The 18,854-nt window shown below is 39.0% G+C and overlaps 1 protein-coding gene across 1 annotated transcript in view; it reads left to right on the top strand.

Moving 5' to 3' along the window:
* The window catches only part of LOC126417090 (collagen alpha-1(IX) chain-like), a 317,794-nt gene extending 299,898 nt beyond the window's left edge, over window positions 1–17,896 (top strand). Inside the window, exons 21-23 of the mRNA XM_050084985.1 lie at window positions 9,732–9,899; window positions 15,441–15,509; window positions 15,871–17,896. Of these exons, the coding sequence (XP_049940942.1) occupies window positions 9,732–9,899; window positions 15,441–15,509; window positions 15,871–16,004 (371 nt within the window). The 3' untranslated portion in view covers window positions 16,005–17,896. The remainder of the gene's footprint in view (window positions 1–9,731; window positions 9,900–15,440; window positions 15,510–15,870) is intronic.
* Window positions 17,897–18,854: the final 958 nt, after the last annotated feature.

Raw genomic sequence — 18,854 nt, 5'->3', positions numbered from 1 at the left:
TTAGGTTATTTTTAATTGTAATCCTTGGGTATTTAGTTGAATTTATAGCCTTAAGATTTGTGTGGATTTCTTTTAGAACTCATGTGAATTAACTTCGCACTTTTCTGTATTCTGTGTCAATTGCCACTTTTCGTACCATATAGGTATCTCATCTAAATCATCTTGTAATTTTTTTGGTCATCTATTGACTCTACAAGACTGTAAATGACAGCATCATCTGCAAACAATCTAATAGGGCTACTCAGATTTTGTCTCCTATGCCATTAATATACACTCCTGGAAATTGAAATAAGAACACCGTGAATTCATTGTCCCAGGAAGGGGAAACTTTATTGACACATTCCTGGGGTCAGATACATCACATGATCACACTGACAGAACCACAGGCACATAGACACAGGCAACAGAGCATGCACAATGTCGGCACTAGTACAGTGTATATCCACCTTTCGCAGCAATGCAGGCTGCTATTCTCCCATGGAGACGATCGTAGAGATGCTGGATGTAGTCCTGTGGAACGGCTTGCCACGCCATTTCCACCTGGCGCCTCAGTTGGACCAGCGTTCGTGCTGGACGTGCAGACCGCGTGAGACGACGCTTCATCCAGTCCCAAACATGCTCAATGGGGAACAGATCCGGAGATCTTGCTGGCCAGGGTAGTTGACTTACACCTTCTAGAGCACGTTGGGTGGCACGGGATACATGCGGACGTGCATTGTCCTGTTGGAACAGCAAGTTCCCTTGCCGGTCTAGGAATGGTAGAACGATGGGTTCGATGACGGTTTGGATGTACCGTGCACTATTCAGTGTCCCCTCGACGATCACCAGTGGTGTACGGCCAGTGTAGGAGATCGCTCCCCACACCATGATGTCGGGTGTTGGCCCTGTGTGCCTCGGTCGTATGCAGTCCTGATTGTGGCGCTCACCTGCACGGCGCCAAACACGCATACGACCATCATTGGCACCAAGGCAGAAGCGACTCTCATCGCTGAAGACGACACGTCTCCATTCGTCCCTCCATTCACGCCTGTCGCGACACCACTGGAGGCGGGCTGCACGATGTTGGGGCGTGAGCGGAAGACGGCCTAACGGTGTGCGGGACCGTAGCCCAGCTTCATGGAGACGGTTGCGAATGGTCCTCGCCGATACCCCAGGAGCAACAGTGTCCCTAATTTGCTGGGAAGTGGCGGTGCGGTCCCCTACGGCACTGCGTAGGATCCTACGGTCTTGGCGTGCATCCGTGCGTCGCTGCGGTCCGGTCCCAGGTCGACGGGCACGTGCACCTTCCGCCGACCACTGGCGACAACATCGATGTACTGTGGAGACCTCACGCCCCACGTGTTGAGCAATTCGGCGGTACGTCCACCCGGCCTCCCGCATGCCCACTATACGCCCTCGCTCAATGTCCGTCAACTGCACATACGGTTCACGTCCACGCTGTCGCGGCATGCTACCAGTGTTAAAGACTGCGATGGAGCTCCGTATGCCACGGCAAACTGGCTGACACTGACGGCGGCGGTGCACAAATGCTGCGCAGCTAGCGCCATTCGACGGCCAACACCGCGGTTCCTGGTGTGTCCGCTGTGCCGTGCGTGTGATCATTGCTTGTACAGCCCTGTCGCAGTGTCCGGAGCAAGTATGGTGGATCTGACACACCGGTGTCAATGTGTTCTTTTTTCCATTTCCAGGAGTGTAGATCAGGAACAATAGAGGGCCTATAACACTTCCTTGGGGAACATCAGATATTACTTCTGTTTCACTTGATGACTTCTATTACTATGAACTGTGACCTTTCTGACAGGAAACCATGAATCCAGTCACACAACTGAGGTGATATTCCATAGGCATGCAGTTTGGTTATACGATGCTTGTGAGGAACGGTGTCAAAAGCCTTCTGGAAATCTAAAAATATGGAATCAACTTGACATCCCCTGTCAATAGCACATGTTACTTCACGAATATAAAGAGCTAGTTGTGTTTCAAAAGAACAATGTTTTCTGAATCCATGCATGACTTTTTTCATGGCTGGCTTTCCCAATGTTATCAGTAGTTCTGACAGAATGTTATCTACTCCGTGGGTCTTGTTTCGACTTAAGCCTTTCAGTGCTCTGTCAAATTCTTCTCACAGTATCATATCTCCCACCTGATCTTCATCTACATCTTCTTCCTTTTGTATTACATTGCCTTCAAGTTCATTTCCCTTGTACAGCCCCTTACATAGTCCTACCATCCTTCATCTTTCCCTTGTTTGCTTCATAACAGTTATCCAAAGGAGCTCTTGGTGATCAGAAAGCTGCCTCTCTTTTCTCCAAAATCCTGTTTAATTTTGCTATAGGCAGTGTCTATCTTTCCCTTAGTGATACATGCTTCTAAATCCTTACATTTGCCCTCTAGCCATTATCGCATAGCCATTTTATATGCCTTTACTCCCTCTCACCCCTGCTTCATTTGCTGCATTTTTTTTATATTTTCTCATTAATGAAATAAATTCAATACCTCCAATGTTATCCAAGGATTTCTACTAGGCCTTGTCTTTCTACTTATCTGATCCGCTGTTGCCTTCATTATTTCATTTCTCTAAACTACCCATTCATCATCTACTATATTTCTTTCCCCTGTCATAATCAATCAGCAACATCTGGTTCTTTCACATTATTCTTAAACTAATACCTTTTTGCAATTCCTCCAGTTTTAATCTACATTTTTATAGCCAATAAATTGTGGTCAGAGTCCACATCTGCCCCTGAAAATGTCGTACAGTTTAAAATGACGTTCTGAAACCTCTGTCTTACCATTATACAATCAATCTGAAACCCTTCAGAGTCTCCAGGTCTCTTCCACTTACATAACCTTCTTTAATGATACTTAAACCAAGTGTTAGTTATGATTAGGTTATGCTCTGTGCAAAATTGTACCAGGTGGCTTCCTCTATCATTCCTTTCACCCAGTCCATATTCATCTACCATGTTTCCTTCTCTTCCTTCTTCTACTACTGAATTTGTTCCCCATCGCAATTAAAATTTTGATTCTCTTAACTATCTGAATAATTTCTTTTATCTCATCATACACGCCTTCAACCTCTTCATCTGTGGAACAAGTTAGCGTATAAAATTGTGCTACCATGGTGGTTTTAGCTTAATGCCTAACTTGGCTACAATAATGCGTTCACTATGCTGCTCATAGTAGCTTATTCACATCCCTATTTTCTTATTCATTGTTAGACCTACTCTTGCTTACCCCTATTTGATTTTGTGTTTATAGCCCTGTACTCACCTGACCAATCTGTGCTTCATTCTTCATTTAACTGCTAGTGGCTCAAGCCACCTGCTTGAAAGAAAGCTCTCTAATTCATCCAGGAAATGTTTATAGGATAGTTCTTATAAGATTTAAGTGCACAAAGACATAATCAGAGATGTACAGTAACTCTGATACTTTCAGATGTTTGAAGTTTGGCCTCTGCTTAGGTACAGACTCACAACAAAAGGGGGAAATGCCAAAAAGTGTAATTTTCATTTTGCTTCATTTTTTACTTGCCTTTGTGGCCACCTTGAAAATTACTTGTATGAGTCAGCAGGTCATGCACTTAAGTGGCAATGTAATGATGCTAGTCTCATGCATTAGACTGATTCACTTGTTTCCATATCTGAGAAGGTCTGTTGGAATGCTTACTGATCTGCCACAGTTTAAAGAGATATATTATCCATGGCAAGAAGACCTCCTTCCACAATCAAGGTGGTGTGGTGCATAATTCTGGGTGTGACCAGTTCCAATGTATGATTAAAGAAATTTTAATTGCTAGAATTTTTACCTGAGAGGAAGAACACTAAACACAGCACCTGTGTACCAGGTTAATTACTAAACCTTGCTTTCTTGTAATGTAAGACATTTATAAGAGTCAAGAATAAAATCATTTTGGGTGTTAGGAAGCATCATTATAAATGTATAATGATGTGGTAATGCCCAAAATTATTTTATTAAAACTGGCACTCACTGTGGAAGCCTATCTCAATACATGTAAGATTACTGTTGATTGCACTGTTTACTTGACACAGAGTGTTAAAACAAGGAACTTTGGATCAATGTCTTGTGAACATACACTCCCTCCTCCATCTAGAACAATAGGAATTCAGCATTAAATTATATGTACATCCAGTATAGTCACATTACATTAATAAGCAGTCATGTAAATGATTACATGTAAGAATATCACACAAGTCTCATAAAGTTTGCACTAAAAAGTGTTGGAAAACCTTAACAGATGTCCCTGTCAACTATTCCACAAGAATCAGTCTTCACTCATTGTGGATAACTCTATTTCCAAAATATTATTGTGCATTACCTAGAAGAGAAAATATGACATACTAGCCAATCCAACTAATCACACTGTACCAAAACAATGGAAAACAAGGTAATATTTTGCACATTGCAGTTTTCACAATTCTACTGGTAAACTCAGTGAAAAATGTGTCAAAGATTTACTGCTTATGAGTGCATTACTTGATGAAAATAAATTAAGATTGTTGCTCCAGATATTTCATGCGTTTAAAGAACATGGTTGACCTTACATTCTCATTTTATATTAGTTTTTTTTATTCCATTTTTTCAACTATAATTACCATAATCTATCAAAGCCTGTAAATAATGTGTAAAATAAGCACCAAGAACTATACAGAAAAACTGTATTGCCCACAAGTTTCATATGTTTGAGTACATAACTGCATGTGGGCACATAATTAGAAGTATCAGTACGAGCTGTGCAGACTGTTGATCAACCACTAGAACCTGCGTGTACATAGTACGATGGGACCAAATAGCTCTTGAACAAATAATGTTAGCTTTATTGATCACAGCCACAGGAGTCAGCAAAAAATACACTGTTTGTTTGATCATTTCGAGCTTGATATTCAGAATAACTTAACATGCAGGGCATAAGCATCAGAGTTAATCTCATAACTGTGCACAAACTCCATTACAAGCATGGAAGATATAAAAAGCATAATCAAAGAATAATAAAATACACACACATATAAACCAGCTCCTCTGGTGTCCAGTGGGAAATGAGTAACTGCACGATACTGCCACATCAGCTACCATGGTGAAGGAGGAGCATTATTCCAAATAGCAGGCTGGGAAGGGCATGCAGCAACCAGATCTTGAGTATGTGTTGGCAGGTCCACTGATGGAGTTTGCACAGATGGCTGTGCTGGGAAGGGCATGCAGCAACCAGATCTTGAGTATGTGTTGGCAGGTCCACTGATGGAGTTTGCACAGATGGCTGTGGAGTCGGTGATGAGGTGGTTGTTGAGTGGGGTCATAATCTTGGAAACTCTGGCATTATTGCTTCTTGGAAGATTTAAGCCAGTTTAATCATGTCTATAAAAACAATGGTAACCCTTGTGTTAGTTGAAATGTTAAAATCTTGTCTCCCATTGTGACTACATCATAGGATCCTGAGTATGGCGGCTGCAAGGATGGTTTGATGCCTTCCATGCCTAATAGGATGTGTGAACAGGTTTTAAAGTCTTGATGCTCAAAAGTGGTGGCTGTACCATGTCTGTGAGGCCGGTGTGGACAGATTCGGGCCATGTCTCCTCACAGTTCGAGTAGGAATGCTGGTCAATCATCACTTGGTTATGACAGAGCGTTTGTCTCCACAAATTCTCTAGGAAGCCTCAACATCTCACTGTACACCAGTTCTACTGAAGAAGTGTCTATATCTGGTTTGAAAATGTTTCTGAGGCTGAATAGTACCATGGGAAAGGCCTTGGTCCACTCAGTGTTGTTGCACACTAGTACTGCCTTAAGTGAGTAGTGTCATCTCTTGATCGTCCTATTACAGGCTGGGTGATCACTCTTCATTTTGTGGTGAGTTGTCCCATGAAACATCGTGAGTTGTCTGAGCATTTCAGATTCAAATTTTCGTCCTCTGTCTGTCATAATATGTAATGGACAGCCAAATCATGACACCCAATAAGACACAAAAGCAAAAGCCAGAGTTTCTGCCATAATGTTGTCCACTGGTGCAGTTTCCAGCCAGCGGGTGCAACAATCTATCATTGTAAGTATGTAATGTAGGCCATCAGATAATGGCAATAGACCAACAATGTCAATGAGGACATGATTGAAATGGGCTGTTGTGACAGGAAAGTTCCCTACTGATGTTTGCACGTGGTGGTGTATCTTGCTGCACACATTTAAGACAACACCTTGCCCATTCACGGCAATCTTTCTGTGTTCCCAGCTACACATAACGATTTGTCACTAGGCGAGTCATATAGCATATTGAAGACATCCCTTCTGAAGGCAATAGGTAAGAACAGCTTCAGCATTGACCTGGTCATGTCACAGTATAGCTTTATATCACTCTCTGGAATTTGTATAAGTTGAGGATCAAATGCTGATATTCCTGCTGATAAAAGTACTTTCAGTTCTTGATCTGGTTGTTGAGTGGGCGGCGAGTTTGATATAATCGACCGTGCTGGTAATGCTTCTAACCTTAGAGAAACAATCGGCTACCATATTGCCTGTACCAGAGATGTGCCGGATATCTGTGCTGAACTGCAAGATGAACATTAACCGACTGTGTTGCTAGCTGAGCAGTTCATATTGTTCTGGCAAAAGGCATAAGTTAGCAGTTTGTGTTCAGCATAGACGATAAATTCTCTAGCTTCTTGGTGAAGCCAAAGTATTTGATGGACTCATAAATGGCCAGAAGTTCTCTGTCATTAAACTCTTCACAGCTTTTTTGATAGCGATAGTTTGCACAAGAAAAACACAAGTGGTTGCCATGTGTCACCACATTGTTGCTGCAATGCTGCACTGATCACCATCATGCTAGCATCAACTACTTGTGCCAAAGGTGCAGCATATTCAGGGTGTGCCAGTAGCGCTGCTTCAAATGCCACAGATACACTATCAGTGCATGCTATAGGCAAGTTACCCTTGTTGTTTGGGCCGGTGAGTGCTACAAGGAGTTAATGGCTCCCGTAACTTGGCAAAGTGTGGCACATGATGGTGATAAAAATATAAAATACGGAGAAATCAACAAAATTCCTTGGCCATATTTGGGCATGAAATCTGTAAGATGGCTTCCACCTTCTCTGGCAATGGTAGCGATCCTGCTGCTGTTAGCCTATGCCCTAGTAAATCTGGGGCTGGCCAAACATATTTAATGGTGTTCAGGACAACGCCATGATGTTCCAACTGCTTGAACACTTCTGCTAAAAGCTGCCGATGCTGCTCTTCCAATGACGAAAAAACCAAAATATCATCTAGGTAAGCGAAAGAAAAAAATTAGGCCCTGTAGCACTGAGTCAATGAAGTGTTGTCATGTTTGAGCAGTGTTTGTGCATCCAATAGTTATAAATACCTGTATGCTCTCAAACATGTCAAAATAAGTGATGTCACCACCTTGGGAATATCTCGTACAACTACTGCACGCTCTTGTGCAGTCAAGAATGCTATAAATAACCTCACCACTCAATACATATTTATAGTAAAGTAACGATGGTACTGGATATCTGTCAGGTATTGTTCTGGTATTTGGGGCTCGGTAGTCACCACAAGGCCGCCGTGCACAACCCTTTTTCAGGACAAAATGCAATGGTGAGGACCAGGAACTGTTGGAAGATCACGTTACACCTTCATGAATCATACTGTCGTGCTCTGCTTTTGAAATTTTAAGACAATCTGGTCTGCAAGATGTGGTGGAACGGTTGGTTGTCTCTGTGTAGTGGACGGTGTCATGCCTTACCTCCTTAGGCACTCCAGCAGGTCATGTCAGAACCAGAAATCCATGCAGCAGCTCTATGTACTCACTATCTGCCACCTGAATTACTTTGGCAGTATGAACAGCTGCATCCCACTGAAATCCTGATGCTGTTAAGCCTGTGGTGTCAACTAGGTGTGTGTACTTCATGTCCAGCAGTAGATTGTAATCGGTGAGGAAGGGTGCTCCAGTGATAGGTTCGGCGACCTCTGGAACAGTAAAATCCTGTGCAAAGTCTAGTCATAAACCCACCTGCCATTCATTGTTATGACCAAGTTGTTTTCAGCAGTCAGACAGAATAAGGCGAGTGGTTGCTTCCTGTGCAACATAGTCTGTGAGTAAATGGACAGATTGGACCCAGTGCCTATTAAACATTTCCAACTGGACCCCTGATCACTAACAAAAAGGCATGGAGACACTAATTGGCTATTGGAGGAGGCACCTACTTCCAACCACCATTACCATTTGAGAAAGTGCAGGGGGTTGTGCATCTGCACTCTTGCTCACTGAATTTCTGGTGATACCAGCAGATACCTTGCTGCCCAGGCTCAGTTGGGGAAGAGGTCATCAATGATCTGATGTGTGAACATTGGCAGTATTGATTACAGCTTCTGTTAATGTTTGGGTCATGTTGAGATAACAGTTTGCTGATCTGCTGCATCAATAGATCTACCTTGGCCGCCAAGGTGTCATAATCTCCATGCAAAACAGTTGGTATCACACTAGTGCATTACAAAGTGATTGTGCTGACAGAAGCCGATGTCATCATGTCCTACATTTTATCTGCCAGTTCCACTACTATGACAAAGTGGGTGTCAGACTGTAATGTTATAATTGCAGTAGCAAATGTCTACTCTATATTGTGTGAGGAAAGCTGTCCAGAATGGTTCCCTTGTCTACTTTGTTGCTTAGGTGCCACCAGTATTGCAAAGACTTCCTGTTTCCAATATCTTCCTGAGCAGGAACCTGACAGATTTGCTCTTCCTGTGATGCTGAAAATCGCTGGATCAATTCTGCTTTAAGCTGGTTGCAGGAGTTAGCTTCTGGTGGCAAGGTAATCATATCTTGAACTTCCGTGGCATACTGATGGTCTAATAGGTTTGCTACAAGCACAAAACTTGGTAGTATCTGCCGAAATTCCAGAATAGAAAAAACTGGTCTACTCCTGCACAAACCACAAAGCTGCATTGTGTGGCCTTACAGTCAATCGTGACATGGCAAGATTCGCATCAGTCATTTTGCAAATCTCTTCTGCAAGCGCTCATTAATCCAATGATACTATGCAGGTAAATAACATTGTTATCACCATTTTTTTGGTACAAACTGTGTGTGTATTTAATATGATGGAACCAAACTACACAAAATTCCCTCAAACCATTAACATTAGCTTTATTGGTCACAGCCACAGGAGACGGTGAGAAATACATGGTTTGTTTGATTGTTCCGAGCTTGCAATTCAAAATAACTTTAATATGCAGAGAACAAATATCATAACATGCTGTAACTGTGCACAAACTCCACTACATGCATGGAAGATACAAAATATAAAAAGCATAATCAAAGAATAACAAAACCACAACACATATGTGTATAAATGCAGCACCTCTAGTGTCTGGCATGAAATGTTTGAATGGTGCAGTGTTTTTAAACACTTGCACATCCCATATACAGTACAACACTACATCAATGCACAATGTTACCACAATAAGGTATATTTCACTGAAACAGAGATTTTTAATAAATAAATTATAGACTACTCCCCACACTGTGAATATAGAATTAAAATTAAGTTTTGAGTTAAAGTTATATAGCAGTTACAGGGCATAAGTCTTTTGGCAACGCAACAAACATTTTCTGTAAATGCATTTTTTTAAATTTCAATTGTTAATAATCTACTGCATGGAGGTAAATTTCCACTTTATGACTAACAATTGTTTCTCACCAATCCCTTATAAACTTCCAGGCGATGCAGGACCACCTGGCCTGCAGGGAGAGAGAGGCTTCACTGGCCTCCCAGGTCCAGTGGGCCCAAGTGGACCACCTGGTTCCCCTGGAGAGAGAGGTGACAAAGGAGACAGAGGACCAGAGGGAGTTGGAATAGAGGGTCCTATGGGACCACGTGGCCTACCTGGTATGTGTTTTATGTAGTTTTCAGCTCTTGTGCAATGTAATCTGTAAGACGTTTCATTTCTTTAATTTCCATGATGCAAGTGGTCAGAGTTCCTAGTTCCTGCCTGATAATACTTGTATTTGTTAATTTTACTAAGATAAACCCTCACTGATTTTGCCAATCATTCATATATAGATTAATTAATTAGTGTGGACATTTGGGTGCCTGTGTGTGTGTGTGTGTGTGTGTGTGTGTGTGTGTGTGTGTGTGTGTGTGTGTACTCCTAGTAGAAAAGGCAGAGAGATCAAATGTTAATATTACCTGTTTTCGATTAAATGTTTCTGTGTTCCCCACACCAATCTGCAACAGGTATGTGGTTGTCTTTCCTTTATTTTACATTTTTTTCCATCCAGGAATTTTCATTATTGTTATACAGATATCCAATTGGATGTCATGTTGTCTTTCCTTTCTTGACTCCAGACTGATCTTCCCCACCATGGTTTCTTCAAATTTTTCTGTTAATCTGAGTAACAATAGGTTTTTGTAATGTGGCATATGAAATTAATTTTCCTGTGAGCTTTGCATTCTTTGTTACAGTACTTCTTTCTTAAACAGACTAGAAGAGTTTTGAACAGATCTTCAGGACAGATGCTTGTGTCATATATCCTGTTGAAAGGTTGGTTGATTCGCAGCTTGCTCTATGTCCCAAAGCCTTTAAGGCTTCAGCTGGTATTTTATCACAGCCCATTGCTTTCATCTTTATGAGATCCTTAATGGCATTGTCCACATCTCAGTATCTTTTGCCCATAGTCTGTGTCATCACATTCCAATTGACATCCCAGTCTTAGTAGTGTATGAACCCCTTGTATTTTATATAATTCTTCAATATACTTCTTCCACAAGTCTTTGTTCCCTTCTATGTGCACTATTATAAATCCATTTCCATTTAGTATAGCCTATTTCATGACTTTTCTTGGCTCTTTGTTGCTTAGGTTAATTGTTCTATACATTGATTCTAAAGTACCTTGATATTACAGTCCTTCAGTATCTTCACACTATCTTTCCATTCACCCCTCTGTACCCCAGTCATTAAAACTTTGTAGTTCATTGTACACCTTTCTGTATTCCCCCTCCTTTCTCCAGAATGATCTTCATCAGTTTTAGCTGACATACGTGTTGTAATCCAATTTTTCCTATTCTTTCCCTTCTTACTTCTCACGTCTCTTCTTCCAAAACTTCCAGAAATGACACTTTATTGTAAAGGTGCATCTTGACCACGTAAGTTATAGAATTACCAGTTTCAGCTACTGTCCTCTTCAGATCCGTTACAAATAGACAAACTGTGGTGTGACAAACTAAGTTCAGTTAGCTAAAGCTCAATCTGCAAAAAGCCTAGGAATACCTGAGAAATAAAAATAACAGTTAATAACATCACTGGTAGCCACGCTTATCAGCCATACATATCATTAAAAAATCTGATATAAGTACTACATCAGAATCAATATCTACACACACATAAATAGTAAGTACTGCTGATAGCCTGGGGGTGTCCTGCTGATCAGTATTGCACATCCAGTATTTAAAATGCAGTATGCATAGTCATTAATTAAAATTATTTCATAAAGCAAAATGAGTATATGACAATAAAACATAAACTGACATACAATATGTGGAAATAAAATCCATATTCAAATCTACATAAAATGTGTTAAGGGTAAAAATAGAAAGCTCCTGAGAAATTTTCGGCTGAGTCCTTCCAAAATTGCCAATATTCAAGCAAAATATGTAGTTGAAGAAGGACATTTTTTGTGTTGGCTAGCTTGGTGTTGCTTGGCATCAAGTTAGAAATAAACATACATACAGGAATAGCTGCAGAGCTACAGTTAATTTGTACAAGGGTTGCGCAGAAAGTAATGCACCACACTTTCTTTTCTTCAACAGTTCTTCATTGAACACAATGAGAATTACATACACAAAAGACTTGTGTTTTATCTACACATCCTATTTTTCCATGTATTCTCCTTCCCATTCTATGGCCTTCCTGCAGTGTGAAACAAGGGCGTGTTTGCTCTGTCGTACCAATCCTGTCCTGGTGGCAGAGCCAGTGCTTCACTGTGTGAATCACCTCCTCATCATCCTCAAAATGTCTTCTCGAGTCATAATGTATCTGTCCTCACAAATGACACCATCAGATCACTGCAACATGTCGGGTGTGACAGCCGCAGATGGTCTCCCCGACTGCTGCAAATCGTGGAGCTCCGCTGAACTGCCTTCTGATGACCTCATCCTTCATTCCCAGTGACTAACTGTTCTTTTGTCAACAACAGATGCTCTATAGATTTTGCACAATTGTTTTTTAATATTCCCCCCAGTTTCTTTTCTTGCAGTGAGAAATTCAATGACTGTCCTGCAGCTACGCTGTCAGAAGTGACAGAAACTTGGTGCGCCCACTCAGGAGACTAAAGGGTTGAACCAAATGTAGTTTTTCTACCTTTATTATGCTAAATCATTTTAAATGTAAAAAAACAGTACAATGAAGTTTAACTACAAATATAAGTAAGATGCAATGGTACCCTTCCTTCGCCTATGGGCATGGGTATGTGCAGAAATTTATTGGGGAGGGGGCGGGGGAGGAGTGGGAAGATAATAAGTTGTACAGCAATTGCAAAAGCCTTTGTCTTGTCTCACTATAATACACTCCAGATTCCAAGGGGAGGAGGAGATGGCTCAAGTGACCCCTTTTATCCTGCCCCTTCAAGCCCCCCACCCCCTCCCCCTAACCAACCTTTTTTGCCTTGCACACACATATGCCTGTGGGGTAATTACACAGAGTGGTTAGGAAATCGCACATTTAAGAAGAGAGGCTAATGTTATAGGTACATGAATGAAAACAAGCACCATTTAAGTTACTCACCAAATTCTGTTAGGAAATTGGAATATTGAAATGTGTTTAAACAGTAATACAGAATGTGTAATTATCTTCAATTTAACAGTTCAACAATGTTTAGTATTTTCAATTCTTGGATAAGCACCCATTGCAAACTTAGTCCTGTGATGTTTGTTCTTTGGTACAAACAACATGATTCCAACCATAACATCAAACACACAAGGACCACATTTTTTTCTCTTTATTTGTCTACGCAGCAGCATAACACATCAGTTTCTTTACTATGTGGAGATAGCGGTTTCAATGTACCAGTAAGACAGTTATCATAGTCAGCATCATTATCACAAATGCTGGAAATGTCTGATACCTCCTATGACTCTGGTGTTTTCTCCTTACTTACGGTTTTCTTTTCCTATTTTCTGATTGCTCTGTAAAGCATCTACATACAGCTTTCTTATTCCTGTTCTTCAAACCAGTCTCTGTTTTCTTGTCAGCTTATTCCACCTTCCTTTTCATGGAGAGTGCTTGTTAATATTTGTGAGTGTTGTGTTTCACATGCCTTTCTCCTTATGTTTATGTTGGGTTTTAGTTTAGAAACTGGTGATATTTTGGTACAAGAATTTGTTTGGAGGTAGATGGTTGAGAATCTTCATACAGAACTTCAGATTGTTGTGAGTTATTTAGTATTTTGAATACTGGTGGACTTGAGTGCTTGAAAAATCTCGAAATGACTCAGAATTTGAAATGTCAGGCTCATGAGTTCCTTCTGCTGCAAGCTGTTTCATTTCACTGGCTGAAGCAAAATCATTTTCTGAAAATCTTGCTTTCTCCAGGGTGGTAATTTTCTTGAAGGACTTTTTTTAACACTCAGGTACACCATATTCAGTCACCTGTGGATATCTTGAAGTTGTAAGGAATTTTTTTCAATTCCCTGTACAGTGCATCATTCAGCAGGCTTAAGAAAGTCAAATCAAGTCAAGTAAAGCAGTTGAAAATGATTAGATGCATGTGACAGTAATGATTCAACATGGATAAAATTCTCTCTGCAGTACTAAAATGTTAAATTTGAAATAAGACTGGTATGGCTGTGCAAGATAAGAAAAAGAGGATCAATTTCTGAAATGTTTGTTCAAGTGTACTAACTAATCAAAAGATAACTCAGAATTAATCTATTGGTTCTTTCACCATTTGTATGCTGCTCCAGTTGATTCATTTTTCTGAAGTGAAGTGTTGGAGCCATTCATTTTGTGTGGTAGACTAACATTGATGACATATAATTTCCAGCAGCATTCATGCAGAAAAAACCTGTAATGGTTCACCTTCATTCAGCAGAAATCACAGCTCCTACATTTTTGCCTCCTTTAGGTCTGTAAATTTTCAGGGATTTCTTCTGAACCAATGTAATGCCCATTTTATATATGCTATGTACTTTCCATACCTTTATTTTATCTATTTTCTTAATTTGAATAAAATAGTTGTTTCTCTTCAGCATTAAAAGACATGACCCTATACAAACTTGTTCTTTCAGGCTGCCTCAATTTTATCTGATAATTTCTTTTCTGAAACCCATATAACCAGCCTTTAATGGCCAAGCCATTGTCTCTCTTAAAATTCTCAGGGATTTTCTTTTCTTTGATATACTTAAATGCCAGGCATCTCAGGATGATGCATACTAAGCCAAAGTATAATTTTACTAATGTCAAAGTGTATTGCTTAATCTGTCTGTCTGTCCTTGCTGAAAACAGGTTCGCGACAACGGAGACAAGGTGAAACAGGTGACGTCTGCAGTAAATGAAGCTAATTTCCAAATCTTAATGGCTTTCCCAGTTTCCCTTGTTTTTCTCTCATCATTTCTAATGGCATTCAGAGACCCATCCAACTTCTCTAATACGTAAGACTTTGTCAGTGGTGTATAATTTCTTGGCATCTGACAAGGGGGAAAAAAGCATGATCTTAATTTCTGGCAACAGACCAGATGTGAGAAGTTCAGGTATCCATTTCATTACAGTCTGTTCTATAAATTGTGTCAAATAAATAAAGTACTGGGTTGTTGCTTGAAGCAAATTGTTAAATGAGATAACTGTCATATTACTGTTATGAAGAAGTTACCATGATAATATCAATTTATATAGCCTACTACAAAATTAGAAAACAGTGTTTACAAGTACCACCAGATTGTATAATGTATTTAATGTGAGAATCCTGCACACCTGCTCACTTTTAGCATGCTTGTACCCCAGTTTGCCATTACATACTAATGCAACCATATCCAGTATGGTAAACTGCTGTATTTTGAAAGCACATCCGTGCAATAATATGATGAATTGCAAGTTTCAATAAGATATTCAGTTAAAAATAAATAAGTAGTAACTGTAAGCTTATCTTAATTGCTTTCCATCCATCAAAACTAACAGGAAACTGGCCTCTTTTACTTTCCCTCATTATACATTCCACAGCTCAAATGGTGCCCTGCGTCTGTTTGTTACTTACACGAATCAAAAGTGAGAAGCAGTAATTGGAAGGCATCATGTTTACCACAAGCTTCAGAAACTAAATACATATGGTTACCATGCTCCCCTGTACTCTTTTATGTTATTTTTTCTCTTTTAAACACATCAAATGTAAAATCAGATGTATGCCACATGTATAATTCAGTATCCTTTCACTTTCTACAGGGCCACCTGGACCAGAAGGTATTGGACTGCCAGGAAGGGAAGGGGAAAGAGGGGAACCTGGACGACCAGGTAAAAATCTGTTTTCTTTTTGATGCAGTACAATGAAAATAAAATAGAGTAATACACTAACAAGACCAGTCTGTTGAAGTTCAATGGTCTATTAGTTGCAGATAATGTTTATCAAGAAAATATGAATGTCTTCTTAAAGAGAGGCAAATACTGTCTGGGTGACTTATTATAGAGAAATGAGTCAGACTGTAGGTATATTTTTTATTGTATTAAAAGTGGTCACCGTACCCTTTAACAAATGCTTTTAATAATGATTTGAATGTCTGTTGATATAGTACAACAGTATAGTACAACACTACTTCATGCATGTAATAACTGGAGACAGCTTATAAGCATGTCATTTTCTCCTTTTTTGTAACAGGATTACCTGGTGTACGTGGAGCACCTGGGCCACAGGGACCTCCTGGATTCTGCGAGTACTGTAATTACCCTGAAAGTTACCTGCAAGCAGCGAGGTCATTCCAAAGGGCTGCTGGCAATACTAAGGGGCCTTGAATTTCCACTTGATGGGTCAACCCCACCAGAAACAGTGTCTGAAGAGTAGAACTTATTATCACTCTACAGAGAAATGGATAAGTGTTCCTCAGCTAAGATATTGAAAACAAAAATGTAAAGCGAACTTTTTGCTGGTAGGTTTATTGGTTATTGTTGACGTGTGTAAAGAGAACGGTTATTGCATTGGCAACGTAGACAAGAAACAAGTTATATTTTAAATTTACTTGTTATGTTATCTTTGATGTCTGCTTCAGAAGTTTACCAAAATTGCACATATTATTAATGTATGTCTGTTGTACCAGTATGACATGCCACTGAGCTTTCACAGATAAAGCTGAAACGAGTAGTTCTAAAAGTGCCATTTTCAGACATACTGTTACATTGAGAGTTTCATCATCCTTCATGTGCCATACAGTATTCAGAGTGGTAATTTCACTCTCAAGAATTTATGTGCTTAGTATCTGCAAATTTTTTATGTGCCAAGACACAGTGATGTGGTTGTCAAATTACTCCAGCAACAGACAACAAAATACTTGTCACATGTCAGTATCTAACTTCAAACATGCCCGGGAGAAAAAGGAAGTAGTTCAGTTCATACCAGCATGCCAGAAGCAAGAAATATATAACTTTCTTTCTTTCTAATGTTTCCTTTTAAGAAAGCAAAAGCCTGACGTATGAATTTCTTATGCATAATAAGTTTGAGCTTGATAATGTGTTCAGTCTGATGTTTTTGCACACAGAAAGTGTTCTAGTATTTTGTGGAGAGGTTAAGTGTTAGTAATGATCACTGCCATAGAAACAACAATCTGATTTTTATCAGCAATTGTTGGTTCTGTAAATGTATTAGTCCTTTGTGTTAAGAATTGTTTCATAAAAAAAGTTTTATTTAGTTAAGAGTAGCATGACTTCAGTGATGCTATTAATCAATTATTTTAACAGTATTGTTCATTTTTGCCAATTTTAATTTAATGTTAACCAGGAGCAGAGGATTGAATGTTTCATATGTAAGGAATGAATCATGTGATAATTGTATAGTCATCTGTACCACAGTGCTTCATTGTGTTACATGGAAATTCTAATATTTCCAAATTAACTGTCTCACACTCTAATTGCCCCATTGTGCTCTTGAACATAGCTATGAAGTCATTAACAGATGTGTGTTCCTAGCATTATATTTTGTATAATATTTGTTATAAGCAGATGTATGATAGAGAAATCTCAGTGAACGTGCCATATTCCTTTAATGTTAGTTACTAAAATGTAGCCTCTGAATATTTCTTTGTCATCAAGAAGACAAGCATCCCGAACAATTTTTAACTGCAAAAACTTGTGCTCGGTCAAGACGTGCGCAAAGCGAGTCAGCAATAAACGGAGGCAAACAGTTCAGAGTGACATTTTGTATTTTTATAATACTTCTTTTTCTTTATCAATTTTCTCTTGTATTTATCTTTATGTTTCATAAAATTTTATTTTTAATCGAGAAACAAATGATATGTTTCTCAGGCAGAACCTGATTCTCAAGACTTTATTTCAGTTAAAATAACCTGAAGTAAATGTTGCATAACCCATTTAAAACAATATGCAGTAAATGTTGCATAACTTATTTTATAAAAGTTATAATAGATATTTGTGATGCAGGAATCTGCAACAATATATAAATAGATGGTGCACTTATTTCGGGAAAACTGTTGAAACCTCACATAATTTTGTAGAAATGTATATAATCAGAATGAGTAATACAAAAGTAAATTAAGTTGATTGTAAATGTCGTATCATTGTAAACATAACAAAGAAAATGAAAATAACATCAAAAATGATGAAAAAATTCAATCAAACACTTGCATGTTATCGTTTTTTGTCACACAGTTTTGAATAAAATTTTCAAACAACTATCTACATTATTCATTTTCTGTAATATAGACATTATAGAATTTGGATTAAAATTTAATGGTCCCATGTCAATACCTTTCAGACATTCTGTTCATACTACATGTTTGGAGTGAAGCTCAACTGATCATGTATTGAATATAAGAATGATCTAAGTATAATTCAAGATTCATAATTGAAGATACCCATTATGGAGGATAGAAGAAAAGCACCTGTTTTCTATTGAACAAAGAGTGTTATCTACAGAAACTCAAACTGAAAAAAATATTGGCCTACTAGCTTTCAAAACATTCTCAAGTACATTATCCAAAGAAAAAGGCATTTAGGAAAGGTAATGAAGCAAAGGAAGTGTCACTCAGTCTTCTAGGCCAAGAAGGAGAAAGATATAAGAAAGAAAACCAACCAAGGACTCAATGTGTTTTGTATGTGCCCCGTTGTACTGTTTCTGTTTTGGTAACTGATAAGGATTCACACTTCTACACCAAACAATGCAGAAATAATATATCATTAGTAGCCAGTACTTACCTTTAACAGGTAAAAGTTTATTACTACTGACAGACATACATAAAAGTACATCCACAGGGAAGGGAGATGATAGTTTCATGTACTGTTATATGCGCACATCAGCATTACTAAAGTATACTCCCCCAAATCTAATTACTGACCAATAGTTCTGTCTCATAATTTTATTGATTTTTCAAGTGAATTTTCCTTTCGATCTAAGGACATCCATACTGAAAATGTGTAGGCCCATTCCTAAAAATAAACCATAATAATAGGAAAAAACATAATTTCATTTTGGTAATGTGTATTCTCACTGAAATTGGAGAACATATTTGTGTAATTATTTTGTAAGGTGACATAACTTCTTGAGCCTCTTTAATCTTTCCATATCTGTACCCAGTGTCCTTGTTGATCTGTTTAGATATTCATAAATTGCATAACTTGTTTCCTTATTTTATT

The sequence above is a fragment of the Schistocerca serialis genome, chromosome 8 (genome assembly GCF_023864345.2).
Source record: "Schistocerca serialis cubense isolate TAMUIC-IGC-003099 chromosome 8, iqSchSeri2.2, whole genome shotgun sequence".
NCBI classification, from domain to species: Eukaryota; Metazoa; Arthropoda; class Insecta; order Orthoptera; family Acrididae; genus Schistocerca; species Schistocerca serialis.
Note: the sequence above shows the minus strand (reverse complement) of the source record. Positions and strands in the feature narration are given on the sequence as shown.